The following is a 19,838-nucleotide window of genomic DNA, read 5'->3' as shown; positions in this document are numbered from 1 at the left end:
ACATCTAGAACGATATCCTTAGACAGCAAACTTATCTGTGTAAAATTTATTATCATCACTCAATCAAACTTTCTAATGGAAATCTCCTTTTTAAGTCAATGATGCCTTAATTCTCTATGCCCCAGTATAAAAATTTTGAAGCTCTTTTTGCTACTCTGGCATGAAAGTGAGAGTATCTGGTTTTTAATCTTTGTTCTAACACTAACCAATTAGTTTTGAAACACTGGCCAAGTCATACCTGTCTGGGCTTAATCTCCTCAATCAGTAAAACAAAGAGAACACCAACCTTCTATGATTCATTTCTTTTCAAATTCAATCAAATCCAAGGTGCTGGATATAATCAAGTTATTTTATTTCACTTCTTTGCACATTTCTTGAATTCCTCTCTCCTCCTCTATGTTCATCATATCCAAGTTCTTAATTCCTGGATTATTGTTAACAGCTTTTAAACTCTTAGGTGTACATGTTACTTGCTGAAAGCAATTTGAAGCAAGATTTAGCCTGGAGGTATACTGGTTAGACTAGAAGCTAGAAAACTAATTAAGACACTTTTTAGAATAAAGCTTAAACTCACACTAAAAGCCTATCATTCAAGTCTCTCCAAAAACTGGCTTCAGTTGGCCTTTCTACTTTTATTTCCAACAACTCTTTGTCCTAGTCCATTCAGGCTATAAGAAAACACCATAAACTGGGTGGCTTTATAAACAACAGAAATTTGTTTCTCACTGTTCTGAAGACTGGCAAATATGAGATCAGGGTGCCAGCATGGTCAGGTTCTGGTGAGGGTCCTCTTCCAGGTTATAGACTTTTGACTTCTCACTGGTGTCCTCAATATGGTAGAAGGAATGAACCAAGTCTCGAGTGCATATTTTACAAGGGAACTAATTGTATTCATGAGGGCTCTACCCTCTTGACCTAATCACCTCCCCAAAGGCCCCACTTCCTAATACCATCACCATGCTGACTAGGTTTCAACATATGAGTTTTGGGGTGTCAAGGGTAACAAACATTCAGACCACAGCACTCCTCAACATACTGCCTTTCCAAACACACCTTCACAACTTTAATGTTTTTCCCATCCTATGTAAAGAGTTTTACTTTTCTTTGTAAACTTAATGCTAATGGTTTTATTAAGCCCATTTTCTTGTATGGATTCAGTAATCTTTCCTTTCTCTTAATTCTTACACAAATATTTACAGTATAAATAACAGTCCTTTTCCTAAGTCCCTCTCATAAATATTTTAAACATAAAGGAGATGATATGCAAAAATTCTCAACCAACATTAAAGGAAGTATACATATAAAGGTAGTATAAACAGTGTAACTTATTTTCTTTATTATTTCTTCTTAATTTCTTTGAAATTAAAATAATCAACTGATTGTTAATCTTTTTGGTAGAGAATTAATATGTACCTCTAAATTAGAGTATTTAATAAGAAGATAAAAATACATTTTCTTAGTTATAGGCTACTTCTGATATATAAAGATGTCTGAAAAAAATTATATGAACAGTTACCAATTAATATATGTCTAATATAGGCAGATATTCAAACAAGCATTGAGCAATGTTATATAAATGCTGGCAGGGTAACTTGCTCCATTATTAGATAAACTTTGAAGACGCTATTTAAATTTCAGTCATGAAACAATCAGTGCCAATCTGATCAAATGATTGCCAAAGTTAGCATTAACCATGGTAGAGAAGCATTTGAGGAAAACTTAAAAATGTTATTTTCTCTGTTTCAGATTCTCTTATTGCTGCTTGAACTCTAATTTGAATACCTTCTTCTAAGAAAAAGGCCACAATTAGAGGAGTAACAGGGTTTCATGTGGCAGAAAGAAAGTAGTACTGTCATATCCCATCAATCCTCTTAGCACCCAGTCTTAGAGAAAATTCATTGCACTCTCTTCTGCCAAATCCAAAAGAGATTTTCCCAAGAAATGAGTTTCGGGCAATTTTAGTTCCCATCACTACTGTCCATTTGTCATAATTGAAAAAAATATCCATTATATTACAAAAAGATTCAGTTATCCAGTATTTGCTAATTATGATTGAGACCAGAAACATACAAAGTTTCAAAGAAAACAATTGAAGAGAACATCTGAAAGTAATTTCCCTCCATTCTTTGTTGTTCTGCTACTCACGGCAAATCTTCCAAACTGGAGGCTTCATGTCTTGGATCCAAAAGATCACGACCACATTCATTGTAGATTTCCAAATAGGAAATGTGCGTTGTATATATTTTGCTGCTGTCCTGATTGGGAAGGGGAAAGGTATTATTTATTAGTTATAAATAATGATTCTGCTTAGATGAAGATGAACACATTTAGCACTCAGTTTCCTCACAGTTTCTCTCTTTTTCTCTCACTTTATATGGTTTACATTTTCAGTTCATGACACTTTCAAGTTGCCAGTTACCATATGCATGAAGATTTTTTTAATGGCCAACACCCATGATTACAAGCAACTTCAGTCTGTTATTTTTTATTGGTTCCACATTATACATAAAAAGTCAATATACACTTACAATGAGCCAATTTGGTTGCAGAACTGTATAACACACCATTTTTTACTTTCCAGACCAAAAAAAAGGTTACTAAAAAAATAAACTTACATTCTGTGAATAGTCTATTCATAAAATAGAACACAGATCATTACTTTGGTTTAAAAATTTCAGGAGCAAAATAGTTTCCATTTTTAATCATAATTCTTTTTCTACTTTTCTAATATTCAATATTTCCTAATGATATAAATAGATAACAATGAAAGTGAGTTCCAGAGGACAGAAAATAGCTGATTAGTCAGGTATGAGTGGACATTAATAGTTCACTGCTGATACCTCACCTGTGGAGTGAATTTTCCTGGCACAAGAGGGCAAATCAGGGATATTTAGCAATTAGTTAAGAGAGAAATGTTTTTGGTGGGTCGTTGCTGAAATGCAATGACATAGGCATCAGTGTAATGAGGCTAAAAGTCAAGGTGCCTGGTCCTAGTCTCAATTCTGCCAATAGACAAAAATGACCCATTCCCTTTGAGGAATAAAGTAGGGAATTTTCAACTCTTGAGAAAGTTCAGTTTTCAATACAAAATATCAAACAAAAGCACCTTCTTCTTGTTCCTCCAAAAACACTAATGCTTCCATTTCTGCAAATTTTATCATGCTTCTCATAAGGGGAGAGTATATTTGTGTCTTGTGACCAGCAGGTTGTCAGGGTGTCAGAGTGTATACTAACAGAGAATTTGCTTAAGATGACCTTCCTGATCGATTCTTACCCATATCCAAGGCAATCCATTTAATAGGTGTTGTTCAAAGGGAGCGAGGACCAAGTCACAGAGAGAGGAGAAAGAATAGTGGCCTATAAATAAAAAGCTGGACTCCTACTCTAACTAGAGGTGAGCCTCTACCAAGTCAGGCCTTAGTTTTCAAACCCATTAAGGTGAAGAAGTTGGCTAATAAATCCCTATGTGTTCTTCCACGTAAAATGAATGATTCTTTGGTTCTAAAATGGCTCCAATTATCCAAATAAAGATACTGTCATTTCAGAAAGACAAAATGATACATGAACAATTAAAGCAACTCTTAGTCTTCCATGACTGTAATGAAAACATTCAAGCTACAGCTGAAATTCTACATTCTAGTGTTCTGTGAAGGTGACAACATGGACTGAATTACCAAGAAAATTTTTTTCAGCTTAATGCTGAAAATTCTTCTGATGTGGGTGACTCTAATGGTTATCCCAACAAATGGTCTATTGATCACATTAGTATCCTAGTTTAGTAACAGTACTATTTCAATATAATTCTTTGGGTTATAACCTGGCTTAGACCAGGTATCAGAGACTATGAACACTAAACAGACTTTGTGTGGCTGTTAGTGTAATCCAGTGTTTCTAAAATATTCCATGGAATATTCCAGGAAAATAGTGTTCCATAGTCAACATATACATAAACTCTGTCCCTCTCAGGAGCATGTTAAAGGTCCTAGGGGATATTTCAGCAACATACTGAGATCCTGTCTAAACCAACATAGTTTTAAAATTTATCCAAAATATCTGATATTCCAGAAATTATTATGGTTTGAGATTTTAGTATACACTTCTGGTTCTTCTTACCTTGGATCTCCATTTATAACAGAATAATCCCACACCTTTACCCTCAGTTGTTTCACCATAAAAATGGGCATAATAACCCTGATCTTGCATTCTGTTGTAACAGAGAAATAAGATTCTATATTTAAAATCTTACAAAACTGTGTGGCCCATAACAGATACCAATGAATCACTGTTGCTGCTGTTGCTATTATCATTGTTGGAGTTATTGTTATTATTTCTGGAAGCCTTCTAATGGAGAATTCGGTATATGAATATAAAAGGAAAGGAAAATAAAAGCAAAAAGGACAGCCAACTTGTATGTTTGTCTGCAGTGGAGAAAAATCTCTTCTTCCAGAAATTAGAATAAATCATAAAACATCAGGAAAATGGCAGGTCCACTGCCCTGAGAAGATAGGGATAATGCCTTTGGCTCCTCCAACTTCTGCATTTTCTGGACTTTTATTGGAAAATACACTTAAAATTCGCTGAGCTATGTGGCAAGCTACCTTTCCTTATTACTCCTTTTTCGTGTTTAGGATTGCCAGACTGTAATGTAACACACATGTTTCCTGCAGACAGCCCTTCCTTCTGCCCCAAAACAAGTTTGAACCTCTCAATACTCAAAAATAATGAGCAGTGATTTCTAAAATAAATGGCATCAATTTTCTTCCCTTAAAATCAGTGAAAATGTGCTCCTATCATACTCATAGGCATTTCAGGACCCAGTATGCTGGGCTCTTACTTTATCTTGAAATGAAGACTTTGCATAGGTCAAATGTTTCCTTTAAGAGAGCTCCATGTACCTATCTAAGGCAATCAGCTGGGACCTCTGAGTACCAGGCTGCATTTTTCAGTTATACAATATGAACAAACTTCATGATGCACTTCAAGTTACCTGACCAGTTTCACTTCAGCTGTTTGATTATAATGAATGTATTGTACCCCATCATGAAAATATGTTCATTTACAAAGAGTTGCCCTGGCTTTAAATTGACCCAATGGGCTCTCTACAAGTCCAGGAAGTTATTTAGGACCATTCAGAATAAAATGGAGTTTACAGTAATGTCAATGACAGACAGATCTAAAACAATGAACCTGACAAATGGTAAGTACTAGGAAGACATTTAGAAATTTAGATCTGTACTTTGGTAACCATAAATAAAATTTTTAAAGGGATAAAAAATATTTTCCCTTGGGAGAGGATGAGTTTATTCTATTTAACTTAATCAGAGAATTGGTTTCATTTGTTTCAAGAGTTTCAAGGGTTCTCTGAAATTGGTTAGGGATCACTTGGCCACATTAATATCCATATATGGGTATTACTGGCTATGATAATAACTATCATGTATTGAGCATATACTGTGTGCAAGGAACTGGACAACATCTTTAAACACAGTATGTTCAGCCCCTCAGAGCAACTCCATAAGACTGAGGCATTAAGTAACCACCCCAACTCCACATGCTGTAAGCAGTACACTTTCTCAGAACCAGGTTGACCTGCACCAATTCCAATGATCTTTCTAAGACAAAAGACTTCCACATTAGGTCACAGCAATGACAACTATTAGGAATTATATTCCCAGTTTGTGAAATGTGGAAACAAAACAGGCAATGTCAGAAATAAGTGAGTAAATGAAAAAGGGTCTTGGATCCAACATATATGCTACACTCAATCTTTTCTCATCCAAATTTTCTGGCATGCAAAGCTGGCATGTTTGAGTTAAAGAAAGATGAGCTGAACTAATGGATAATTGCTACTTTATGGATGGCAATTAGAATTATGCAGATCTCAGCAGTTTCTTCTCATCTTTGCAACTCAAAATGCCAACAATATACAGTCAAGAAATTCTGGAGTGACTGTTACATTGACCTACTTAATACATTTATTATACAGAAGCAATACAACCAAGGAATTGCTGGAACTAGTAGGGACGCTGGATATTCTCTAGTACAATTCAGTCTCTGCTTTCACCGAAGGGAAAACCGAAACTCAGAGAAGGTATGTGACTCATTATAGGGAATTTGTTTGAGCACAACCAACAAAATAAAGCCTGTCCGAGGTACAGCAGCAATACATGTAATGGCACAAAGCACAGAGTCATGCATCAGATGGAACTGGGCTAGAACTCCAGATCAACTACTCATAGGATGTGGGCCCAGAAGAAAATATTTAACCTGAGGCTCAGTTTTCCCAGCTATAAAATGGTAAGTTGCATCATACGTTCTATCAAATACTGGTAAAACTGATAAAGCTGCTGGCATTTTGAGGCACTCAATAAAAGATACATATAATATAGATAGAGATCCCTTTTATACAATAATAATAATTACAATGGTATTTGCACTCTGGTAAATTCCTCTGGGTTTCTATCAAGTGTAAAATGGTAACAATCACACTATCCTATTTAGTGTTTTAGTAGTTCAAAGGAAGTTCTGCTTGATAAGAAGGCATTCCTCAGTTTCTTGAGGAATGTAAGATATGAGTTGGTAAAAGGTGTTGTCTGCTCGGTCAACCTTCGTTGAAGGAGCTCTCCTTGAGCCTTTTATGAAATAGCAGTCCTTTAATGAGAAGCATCTTCTTCATTTTCACTTCTCCAGCAAAATCCCAACCTTTCCTTAAAGGTAAAGGCCAGAGTTGGAGAGAGATCCAAGATGGCTGATGATTAGCAGCTCGGGCACGTACCTCCCAGTGAAAGCGCAAAGAACGAGAGGACGCCACACTTTCAGACGAATGTTAGTTGCTCACGGACCAGGAGATTCCCAGTGGAAGAGCTCCACGGGTCGCCAGGGCGACTCTTGTGGCCGGCGTGGCGGTTTTGCTGGTGCCTTAGCACGCCAGTTCTTGGTGCAGAGTCCGGAGATTCCCGGGCAGAAAAGCACCATCAATCTTAACACCGCTGTTTTGGCCGGCTCAGTGGATTGCTCAGATTTCGGCGCAGGGAATCAACAAGTTGGACGTCAGAGACCCAGTTAGAAAGTCAGTAATTATAAAGACAACAGACGGACAAATATATAATGAAGGGAAGAAACCAGCTTAAAAAGGTAGAGAATACTCAAAATCAGAATGCCTCTCCCTCTACAGGGGATTGCAATTCCTCATCAGTAACGGAACAAGGCTTAATAGATTACACGTGTGATCCAATAACAGAAGCAGGTTTCAAAACGTGGGTGATAAGAAACTTCTGTGAATTAAAAGAACTTGTTCTAACCCAATGCAAAGAAACTAAGAACCTTGAAAAAAGGTTTGACGAAATGTTAACGAGAATGGACAATTTAGAGAAGAATATAAGTGAATTGATGGAGCTGAAAAACACAACACGAGAACTTCGCGAAGCATGCACAAGTTTAAACAGTCGAATTGATCAAGCAGAAGGAAAGATATCAGAAGTCGAGGACCAGCTCAGTGAAATGAAACGAGAAGACAAGAATGCAGAAAAAAGGATGAAAAGGAATGAGCAAAGTCTCCAGGAAATATGGGACTATGTGAAAAGACCTAATTTACGTTTGATAGGTGTACCTGAATGTGATGAAGAGAATGAATCCAAGTTGGAAAATACTCTTCAGGATATCATTCAGGAAAACTTTCCCAACCTGGCAAGGCAGGGTAATATTCAACTCCAGGTAATACAGAGAACACCACAAAGATATTCTTCAAGAAGACCAACCCCAAGGCACATAATCACCAGATTTATTAGGGTTGAAATGACGAGAAAATACTAAGGGCAGCCAGAGAGAAAGGTCAGGTTACCCATAAAGGGAAACCTATCAGACTTACAGCAGATCTCTCAGCAGAAACCCTACAAGCCAGAAAAGAGTGGGGACCAATATTTAACATCCTTAAAGAAAAGAACTTTCAACCCAGAATTTCCTATCCAGCCAAACTAAGCTTTATGAGCGAAGGAAAAATTAAATCTTTTGCGAACAAACAAGTACTTAGAGAGTTCACCACCACCAGGCCTGCTTTACAAGAGCTTCTGAAAGAAGCACTATACATATAAAGGAACAACCAATATCAGCCTTTCCAAAAATATATCAAAAAGCAAAGAACTTTAACACAATAAAAAATTTACATCAACTAATGGGCAAAACAGCCAGCTAGCATCAAACGCCGGTATTAAACTTATATATATTTTAATTGGATAAAAAGCCAAAACCCATCGGTATGCTGCATCCGGGCCCATCTTACATGCAACAATACACAAAGACTCAGAGAGAAGGAGGAAGATTTACCAATCAAACAGAGAGTAAAAATAAACCAATAAACAAAAAGCAGGAGATGCAATTCTCGCCTCTGATAAAGTAGACTTTAAAGCAACAAAGATCAAAAGAGGCGAGGAATGACATTACATAATGGCAAAAGGATCAATGCAACAAGAAGAGCTAACGATTCTATAGATCAACGAGATAGAAAATTAACAAGGATATTCAGAACTTGAACTCAGACCCGGAACAAGTAAACTTAATAAACATTTATAGAACTCTCCACTTCAAATACACAAAACATACATTACCACCTCACACCTATTCCAAAGGTGACTATATAATTGGAAGTAAATCACTCCTCAGTAATCGCATAGTATTTCATAGGTTTAAATTAAATATTGGTTGGCTGTTTGTTTGTTATCTTCTACCCTTATTCCTTCCTGACTACATCATTATGTATAATTATCAGTATAAAAGAGGTTTTCAATACCCATTACTAAATTGCATTCTAGCCTGGGCAAGAAATCAATACTCCCATTCTCTCTCCCTCTTTCTTTTCCTTCTCCCTCCTCCCCATTCTGTCTCTCTCTTTCTCTTCCTTTTTCCTCCTTCCTATTTTCCTCTCTTCCTCTTTAAAAAAAAAAAAAAAAAGGTAAAGGCCAGAGTTATGACACAATAATACTTTATCATTTAGACACAATAAAATAAAATGTTATAATACATTTCCTGCTTTCAGTAAATTTTTGCTGAATATATCAAATACAAAATGATATGAACAAAAAGTTTCATACCTTTTGTAACTGTTCAAAAATGTATGACAGTGTCCTTGGGATAATGCCTCGGTCACTGTAACGCTCTGCACCCCCTGTGATAGTGAATGTCTTCCCGCTGCCTGTTTGCCCATATGCAAAGATGGTACCATTGTAACCTGTGAGGAAACTGCAATAAAGAAATGACACACTTTTAGTATCAACATGGCTAACTGCATATGAATTAAATGTCTTGTATTCTAATAACAATCTTATTAAACATTATACAAAAACTTTATAGAAATATCTATTAAAAATTTATATTTGTGAGTATCTAGCTAGAATTTACATTTTTATCTAGGAACAGCAGCACATAAATCCTGTCCCCTAAGAAAGGACATGTAACTTAAATGGAGTTCAGTCATCTTAAATATATTCCTCATCTTTTAGTATACACTTGACTTGAATCAAAGAATATATTGAAAAAAAGTCCTGGGGAAACAACACCTGTAATTTGGCAAACTGTCAACCTGACACCTGGTACTTCACATGGTAAACACTCACAATGGTAGTCACTTCTTAGAACAGGAGGAACACACTCTGTTTGCCACCATGTATCTTGTAATGTAATTCCCTACTTAATACTAAGCACCAACTGAAATCCTCTAGGATTTCCCCTCCTCTCTTTTCTTAGAATGACTTTTTGGTGGAAGATGCTAGTCCATATGTATTCTTCAGTCCTGCAGAGGAGCCCTTGATTTGATGGTGGTCTTAAGAACTCAAAGGCTGGATCTTCTCAGCCTTTGAAGACTAACACCTGTAATATAAGCTTGTAAAAATATGCATGAAATGATGTAGACTTTCAAACTGGGTCTTTTATCTATGCTACATGGAACAGTAAATTTCTGTAGCTTTATGTTTGTTTTTTTGTTGCAAGTGGCTCCTTTATCTCCAAGATGTTTTCATCAAACCAGCTATGATGACATCAGCTATTGGTACCCACATTGTGGGCAGATTTTTTGATAGATAGCTCCTCTGAGTTCCCCCCTTACTGTTGATATTAGAAATCCTGCTCTACTACTTTTGTCAATGTCCTATCTACAGTTCCATATTTCATATGCTTTCATGCCTGTGTGTTGAGTGATCTATCATTACAAGGGCCTCTTAAAACATAGGTTTGACTGGAGAGTATTCTGAAGTGGTCACTTAAGTCCTGAGCACCTTGTGCTACTATTAAACTAACAATAATATCTTCAGCAACAAGTCAATGCATCTTTTGCCGTGTAGGTAGAAAGTGTTATCAGTACTGACAAATTTAAAAGACTTAGTACAGGGAATGCGCGAGAAAGTATTGTTACTGTGTGATTCAATGTTCTACTTTTGAGGAGATTAATCATTTTTCTTCATGTGTCTTTACCTGGAGACAATAAATTGTTGAAATTCTCAACTTTTAAGATGTTGAAACTATGACAAATTTAGGTGTATTATTAAAGAAACTTTTTCCTCAACAGAATGTGTTACCAATGAAATACTGATGTCCCATTAGCAATATCATTTGGATATATAATATTTCTTGGTCATAAATGCTCTAGGTAAATGAAGTCTAAAATTTTAAATATCTAACCTTAAACATTTTATTGATTCTTGATAGAAAAAATAATGCAAAATATACTAGGCTTTATCTGTCTTTAAAAAGAAAGAATACAGAGAACAAATTAACATTTTCATTTTGATATAGGTATAGCCTATGAAAAGTGAGTATGGTAGTACACTACGTTGGCGTCTGCTGATTGTTATGTCTACTTTTGTATGCTAAATTCCTCTTTCTCACTGCCAGTTGTCCTAGTATGCCTGTCTCTAATATGTGGTCTCCCTACCCCCATCTGCTGTGGGATGGAAAAACAGATGGCATAGCTTCATAGAACACTGTAAAATAAAAAGGATAAGGCTCGACCTATATATACTCCCATGGCCATTTATTTATTATATTGCTACAGTTAAACATTAAATAAGGAAACGTAATCAGGAAAAATTTGTTTTCAGTCCCTTCTGTAGAGCCTCCATTCCAACTCAGTCTTGTAACCACTCTTCATTGGACACTAAGCCTTTTCATGTGCTTCTGGTGTCATCTGTCCCAAGGAAAAATACTAGTTATAAATAAAGAAAGAGAAATAGTGGTGTAACGATCTTTGAAATCCATTACTCCACAAGAACAATAATATCAGTGGCAAAAACTGTCAAAATCAACTTTTTCAGAATTCTGGGAATTGTCCAAAGGCTCACACCAATCCAAGAAGTGTTTATGTAAGACAAAACGCTAAACTCAGTAGGAACTGTGAGCTTTGTGGTATTTTAACTTGAACATTCCCAGCACCTCTCCCTAGCTCCATGGTAGCCTTGAAAAACAACAGCCTTGAAACACCGGAGCTGTGAAATCCAGCAGCCTTGTAACCACTACAGGGGGCAGTATGGATTTGGGGCTCTTCAAAATGCCCCATCCTCAAAGAGCTACCACTCTCTGACTCATCTGGGAGCTCTCTGGAAAAGCTCCACTCACAGTACTTGTCTTTGTTAGACCTGATTCAGAGTTCACTCAGCTTGAGCAGCCCTGTCCTAGGGATGTTTGTTGAAAAAAATCAGTGGCAAGTGTTTAACATCACAGTTGGCAAAGCTGCAATACCAGTGAAATAAACAAGAAGGTAGCCAAAAACTTAGAAAAAAAATCTGTGAAATATGATGTGTATAAGGGGCTTCAAAAACCTCTGACATACTCCTGGGAATCAGGAAGGCCACACACGTGCAGGACCATATGTATGCCCAGAAAATACCTAAGGAGGACATTATTATTCACCTCTGGCTGGCCTTGAGACTGCACTAACAGAAAGTGAGAAGAAAGACAGTGTTACAAACTTCCTCAGCATTGAAGGTATGCCCCAGCAAACATGTAGGGACCCTTGTATGTAGGCTGGGAGACCGAGGAATTCAAGGAATTTAAGGTAATTTATTTCATTATCTTGCCTAAACTTACTGGCTAGTTTGTTGGTGATAAATTAGCTCAGTTTTTGTTTATCTTAGAATGTCTTAATTTTCTTCTTCATTTTCGAGAATAATACTGCCAGATATAGAATTCTCTATATTTGCACATGACATAATCTTGTACGTAGAAAATTCTAAGGAATTTACTATAAAATTATTAGAAGTAAGAAACAAGTTCAGCAGGGCTGTAAGGTACAAGTCTTAACACTGTGTACATAGCAATATTCCCTAAACTGATGCTGGCTTACTTGCAGAAATTGACAATATTCTTCTAAAATTTATATGGAAAGTCAAAGGAAACAGAATAGCTAAAACAATCTTGAAAAGAAAGAACAAATATAGATGACTCACATGTCCCTATTTCAAAACCTACTACAAAGCTAGAATAATTAAGATGGAGGGATACTGGCATAAGGCTATACATATGGATCAATAAAATAAAATTAAGAATCCAGAAATAGAACCTTATATTTATGATCGTTGATTTTAAACAAGGGTCCCAACACTATTCACGGGAGGAAAGAATGGTCTTTTTAACAAACGATCCTTGGACAACTGGATATCCACACAGTTCCTCAAAATGTAAACCTCATGTTACCCAGCTAGGCATATACCCAGCAGTATTAAAAACATGTGTCCACACAAACATTTGTAATGAATGTTCACAACAGCATTATTCATTATTTAGCCAAAAAGTGGCAACAACACAAATGACCGTCAACAGATGAGTGGATAAACAAGATGCACTGTATCCATTCCATGGGATAGTACTTGGCAAGGAGAAGACAGTACTGATACATGCTACAAGAAGGATAAAACCTGAGAACACATTAATTTTAAAAAGTCAGTCCAAAAAGGCCATATATTGTGATTCTATTTGTAGAAAATGTTTAGAATAAGAAAATCTCATAGAGAGAGAAAGTAGGTTAGTGTTCGACAGGGGCTAGAAGGAAGGGAAAATGGAGAGTGACTGCTAATGGGTATGGTATAGAGCTTCTTTTTGGGGTAATAAAATGTTTTAAAATTAAATAATGGTGATTGATGGTTGCATATTTGTACTAAAAACAACTAAATTGCATACTTTAAAGAGTAAATGCTTTAATATTTGAATTACATCTCAACAAAGCTGTTTTAACAATAAAAATAGTAAAGAAGAGTCTACACTAACTTGGTAATAACCAGATGTGTATACTATCTTTTCAGTAGTATTTTTAAAAGACAGAGAGAATAGTAATTAATAAAGGGAATGAAAAGCTAGTAATTAATTTCAGCAATGAACATTTTTGTTAAGAAATATTTCTGAGCTTCCTAAAATCAACAACGCAGGCTACTGCTTAATCCATCTCAGCTAGAGACAGCCCTGACATGTAAATAAATCAACCCTTTACAAATCCAGGGTTTGATCATCAGAGGAAATTTCCATTGTAGAAACTCTTTCAGTTTTTTCTTTTTTCTTTTTTTTTTTTTTTGGCAAAATGTACTTTTCCTAGAAGTTTAAATTATAAAGCTAAGGTATTTTATCATTTCTTATCTTTTAATATTTGCATGAGTAAAACAAAAAATAAAGCCTTGACCCTTTGAAGATTATAAACTTAAGTGTCACTCTAGACACATCACATTTACATGCTAGAAAAAAAAACAAGTCATTTTAAAGTTTAGTTTTTCCATTTTTATGACTCTTTATTTGTTTAACGAGGCTCCAAGTAGAAGACTGTCTGGAGGATCTGCCCAGAGTGAGACCTCATTTTGTTTACCTCCAGATGCAAAGGCTTTAAGACTCTCCATATACAATGTCTAAATGAAAGTAACAAACAACAAATCATTATTGTAGTAATAATTTAGTTCACTAAACCAAAAAACAAGACATAAATTATAGTCCCTCAAAGAGACAGCATAACTGAAAAAAAAAAAAAAGAAATAATATATAGTAACAGGATCATGGATTTTATAAGTGATGTCAGCAGAGTTCTTCTGACTACATTTTGTCCAACCAAAGAATTCCCTCTAAGGTGTTTCTGAAAAACAGTTACACAAACTATGCTTAGACAGGACCAGGTTGGACTTAGAGAACTGGGTAGGACTGACTTCATTTTTTTGAGGAGAGAGGCAGGTGAAGCAGCATCTTAAAAGTTTAGTCTTAGTTTAATAGTTACATTTAACAGTTCAGTCTTAGAAAAATTAAAAATCAGAAGAAAAAACATTTTATATGTATTTATAACCAGTTGTTAGAAGCAAAACGTACTAGTTCACTCAGAAAACACAAACCAAACAATTAGTACTAAGGACAAATTTTTTAAGCTTATAGAAGTATGCTATATATATATGTTTAACCTGAAAAAAAATCTTTGCTTAATATCAACACAACTAATTTGGAAGAGAATGAAAGTTAAGTTCCCTATTTTAAATATACAGTTCCCCCTCACCCATACTTGCCTTTCACACAGTTTTGAGATCCCCAGTAAGTGAAAAGCAGTTATTTTGAAATCCCCAGAGCAGTTAATTTCTGTCCACTGTAGCCCTCTTTCTAGAATAAAGTTTCTCAACCCCTCATAGGCAGTCCCAAGGGGCTATTGGGTCTTCTATACAGAAATATGGTAAATGACTCTTAATTGTTTCACTTTCAGAAAGTTTCACAGTGCATAAATTCAGTAGCTGAAATTTTAGAGATTTCAACCAAAAACAATAGCAATTCGAAATTAGCACAATTAACACAATTCAGTTTTGCCATATATAAAAATAATCTTCTCATCAGTTAAGCTATGGAACTCGTAAATGAACATGGAACTTGTAACATTTCCAGCAAGATTTTGATCACAGGGCATTTCCTGTGCTACAAAGAAGAGAGAAAACATGTGAGAAGGCCCATCCTTCTGGGGAATTTAGGAGAAGAGTAGACTTTAAGAGGTCTATTTTTCTGCCCAGTAAGCTTTCTTAGTCCCTCTTCTGGTAATAGGCTCCCAGTCTTCTTCTACAAGCTCAGGAGGAGCAGGCAGGTGTATGGACCCCATGACTCAGGCCTGGCTAATCATATCACCTAATTCCAACTCGGTTCTTCCAACCACTGTCCCACCTGTAACAGCTATTAAATCATTGCAATAAGCTGATGACATGACTCAAGCAGAGCAAATGAGTGTCTTCATGTCTTCTGTGTAGACTTTGAGAAGAAAATAAGTTTTATTTTTTGCTGGGGTCCCTACTAAAGGCTATATACCCTGCCCTTCAGCACAAGGAAGCAGGGCCAAGTAAAGTTCAGATGGGTGGAGGAATATGGCTATGTCAGGAACCCAGGTCAAGCAGTAAAGGCCCCAATTTTTTTTTCTTCACCTGGGCTGAAGTGCAATGGTATGAACTCAGCTCACTGCAACCTCAGCCTCCCTGGTTCAAGAGATTCTCCTGCCTCAGCCTTTCGAGTAGCTGGGATTATAGGCACCCACCATTATGCTTGGCTAATTTTTGTATTTTTGTAGAGACAGGGTTTCACCATGTTGGCCAGGCTGGTCTTGAACTCGTGACCTCAGGTGATCTGCCTGCCTCAGCCTCTCAAAGTGCTGGGATTACAGGCGTGAGCCACACATTAGTGCTCAGCTAATGTTTTCTAACTTTTTTTTCTTTGAGACAGTCTTACTCTGTCCCTAGGCTGGAATGCAGTGGTGCAATTTCAGCTCACTGCAATCTCTGCCTCCCAGGTTCAAGCGATTCTTCTGCTTCAGCCTCCCAAGTAGCTGGGACTACAGGTGCCTGCCACCACAGCAGGCTAATTTTTGTATTTTAGTAGAGACAGGGTCTCACCATGTTGGCCAGGCTGTTCTCGAACTCCTGATCTCAGGTGATCCACCCACCTCGGCCTCCCGAAGTGCTGGGATTCTGGGCGTGAACCACCTCACCCAGCCAAAGGCCCTGATTTTTATATCACTCCCTTCAATTCTTCTTTCAGCTAAACCAGTTATATGAGACAAGAAATCTTCTCTGCTTTGAGTTGGAATTCAGCTATATGCAACCAAGAGAATCATAATTAATGCAAAGATTCTAGAGTGATGTGAAAGACACCTCTTATTCCCTGATTTAGAGAGGGATCGCAAGCTGGCAGTAAAACTTGCCTACAGAAATGTTTAAACTTATCTAAATTTGAATGCCTTTTTGTGAGATGTGTTCTTCAGTTTGGCCTTGGTACTCAACATTCCCTTACATCTTAGAATCAACTGCTTCCTAAAGGTATTTTACTTGCCTAGACTTGAAAGCAGGGCTGCATCACTGCACAATCACAGTGCAGTCCCTGTGAATGCTGGTGCTCCCTCACCTTTGTGCAGTGCCTAGCCATTTGTGTAGACTACTGAGAAGCCTGCCGCCTGGAGGTGCACAACATAGAAGTCCTGGGTAAAGGCATCTGAGTTTAGTTCCCCTACTTTAGACACTGTCCCTCCTAAAAGCATGTTTTGGCCCAAGGCAGTGGCTTATGTCTGTAATCCTAGCCCAGGAGGATTGCTTGAGCCCAGGAGTTTGAAACCAGCTTGGGCAACATAGAAAAACCTTGTCTCTACCAAAAAAAAAAAAAATTAGCTGAGTATGTTGTGTGCTCCTGGAGTCCTAGCTACTCAAAAGGCTAAGGTGGAGGATCGCTTGATCCCAGGACTTCAAGGTTACTATGAGCTATGACTAGGTAACAAGAAGACCCTGTCTCTAAATAAATAAGTAAATAAATAAAATAAGTCATAAAAATAAAAATGAAATACAATAAAAGCATGTTCTGGCAAGATCATTCTAAGATCTTTTACAGCTTCACTTCTATGATATATTGATCCAGTTGTAAATCCTTACAGAGAAATAAAGTAGGTTACATGGCTAACCTTCATCAACCTACATCAAATCATCAATCATTTTGGAAAGGAATATCCAAGGCCAAGAATATCTAGATTAGAAACAGTTACCCCAACCAACCAAAATTTTTTTTGTGAGAAAAATGAAACTGTACACATAGATTAACTGGTAATTTACACATCTGTGGGCATATTGGGTATTAAACTAGAGTCACAAAGAAAGAGACACACAGGTGAAAAAAAAAATTGTTTGACCAACACTACTTTTTAAAAAAAATTCACTCTGAATTGTCTTAGTCCCCAGGGTCTGTGCTCCCCAATTTAAGCACAGATACTACCACTCCATCCGGCCCTCATTGCTTTACTTCAGATTAATTGCTTGCCCTCCATGGGATGTTGTGTTTTGCAACCCCTGCTATAAAGTGACTCAGATAAATGCTAAGAGTAACTCTCCGATTAAAAAAAAAAAAATCAACAAAAAATTAAACTAAATATCAGCATCTTCCAGGTTTTGAAATGTCATAAGCAATCCCATTATACCATCAACCACCCAAGAAACCAAATGGATATCCCCTCCATCATTGTTCGAATTTCATATGTGACAGGAAAACAAGAATGTTGGGTGCTTTCTTCTAAAACCGTCACTTTGGCCCAATCAAGACTCCCACTCTGGGATGTCTCACTAAAAAAGGATCAGCAGCTGCCTGTCTTGAATGATTTGCAAATTCTCCGCTTTGGAGACAAGGACTAAGTAAGGGGATCTCTTGAGATCCTTCCCAGTTCTATGATTCCCAGGGCTTTTGTTCACAGTCTTGTCCCGACTACTTCAAACCAAACTTTGCAAGAAGCAAACACATCACGGGGCACCTAATCCAAACAGTCTCTCTTGAAAGGATCATCAAGGTCTTAAGCACACTAAACAGCTTCACATCCATAAGTTCATGGACCAAATCCAGGCCAGAGTGCTCTCTAAATGAGGCTGTTTATTATTTCCCAAGTTACTGAAGAAACCATTTTGTCTTAGTATTAATAATAAGCAGCTTAAATCTGGTAAAATAACAGAAATGCATGAAATTTAATTAAAAAATGACCTTTTCTGAACACATTCCAGTTCTAAAATGATTCAGTTTGAAGTCCAGCATACAGTGTTGAAAAGTGATGGCTATATTTTTATCTTATTTACATTATAAAAAATGCATTTGCTATAGCATTTCTGACCAATATCTTTCCCATGATTCTTCAGAATAAACACTTAGATTAATTAAATATATAATCATTTTCAGATGACCATCTAAGGAGGCAACTGAAATGAAACTACAAAGTTTTATACAACAATGTGGGGGAAATTCATTGCCTATAGAAATTTATTAGGACAGAATCTTGCATAAAATCTCAACTGGTTACTTTGGGTTTCTTTTGTAGGGATACAAAAGAAAATAGAAAATCCTTTTTCCTAAAATTCTAACATTGAGTTCTCTGTCAGTAAATTGATCAATCACATTTCTCAAGAATTCATGATATTATATGAGAAGCCTGGTACGATGTCCTTTGTGAATTCACAGGGGAAAAAAAAGCTTCTTCTCAAGAAATTTGCAGTGCAAGACCAAACAAGATAACCACCAAGATAAGTATCTTTAAATATATGAGCCTGTGCACATATTCACCTGTATAATCTTCTAATTTACATGTCAGTCTATAATTTTTTAAAACCCAAAGGGCTGATTTATAAATGTGTCTGGAGAGAGATAAAGAATTTAAAGAAAGTCCTCTGCAAAAATTTGTCATTAGAGAGGTCAAGTGAGAAAACTCTGTTTTCCTGGAGACTCTATCCTTTTTCTTGCAAGTGTGAATCAAACTTCTGGGTCCTCTAGCCATCTGAATAGGTGGAAACAGAGATCCAAGAATCTAGGTGAAGAAGTAGGGGGACAGGCACAGAAATGAAAAGACAAAGGGCCTATATTCAGGGGAGGATTTGTCTGAAGAGTTTGGGAAGAAAGTGGAAAGTGGGAAGTTGAGCACTGCAAGATGATGAGGGAGGGTAGCACATGGCTGCCATCAGTGTGGACAGTACTGAGAGAAGCAGCAATGGAGGAAAATGCAGTCCCCTACCCCCTGCAATTCCTGAGAGCCTGAATACAATCTGACCTTTGAGTACTTCCAAAAGTGACACCGTACACAGATTGGACTACATGGAGTTCTAGTTTATATTTGAGTTCTGAGCCTTTTTCCCCATACTTCTAGTCTCAAGATTACTTGCCAAATAAGACCTTCTTATTCGACTTCAACTTTGTGTAAAATGGAAGACAGTTTGCACATTCTTGGGAAAATTCAAACACACTTTGATTTCAATAGATGATAATCAAGGTGGAAAACTGTCCTTTGGAATAGAAAGGTAAATAAAAATACATCTCATGAAGTTGCAAGTAATCATCATGGCTTTGTTTGCATCATGGATACACAAAGATCTAATGAGATTTAGGAGCCAGAGTTTGAAGCAGAAAGATGTGGCCTGATTGGGATCACTGATAAAGGAATCATGAAAAAGGAACAGAAAAGACTGTTCAGCTAAATAATGTCAACCTCACCCTGCAGGCCATGGAGAACTATGGGCTATGGAACTATGGCCTGTGAACTAGAGGGGCATGACAGTGGAGATGAGGAGTCAGTCTTGGCTGGGCAAACATCACACGAGGAGTCTTCTAGGAGCACACTATGAGGAGAGACACAGGGAGAATGGAAGAGAATAGTGTTCGTGAAATTTCATGAGACACATATCCTACTATTAGCTTATGGATAATAGAGGTACAGGATCATCTTACTAAGTGCGATGAACAGTCTCAATAAACTAAAAAATCTTTAGTCTTAAAGCACTCAATCAAAATTTATATATTTAAATGTTTCTGTAGCACTTCAAACTCAGTCTGATCAAAACTGAACTTACGAC

The 19,838-nt window shown here is 36.8% G+C and overlaps 1 protein-coding gene across 1 annotated transcript in view; it reads right to left on the bottom strand.

The window, feature by feature from the left end:
* Positions 1–19,838, bottom strand: part of KIF6 (kinesin family member 6) — a 383,773-nt gene that overhangs the window by 294,215 nt on the left and 69,720 nt on the right. Inside the window, exons 4-5 of the mRNA XM_064360441.1 lie at positions 9,087–9,234; positions 2,146–2,255 (exon numbers count right to left, since the gene is read on the bottom strand). Coding sequence (XP_064216511.1) covers positions 2,146–2,255; positions 9,087–9,234 — 258 coding nt within the window. The remainder of the gene's footprint in view (positions 1–2,145; positions 2,256–9,086; positions 9,235–19,838) is intronic.

This window comes from Aotus nancymaae, unplaced genomic scaffold, assembly GCF_030222135.1.
Source record: "Aotus nancymaae isolate 86718 unplaced genomic scaffold, 86718_ANA_hifiasm-v0.15.2.pri h1tg000040l, whole genome shotgun sequence".
Taxonomy (NCBI): domain Eukaryota; kingdom Metazoa; phylum Chordata; class Mammalia; order Primates; family Aotidae; genus Aotus; species Aotus nancymaae.
Note: the sequence above shows the minus strand (reverse complement) of the source record. Positions and strands in the feature narration are given on the sequence as shown.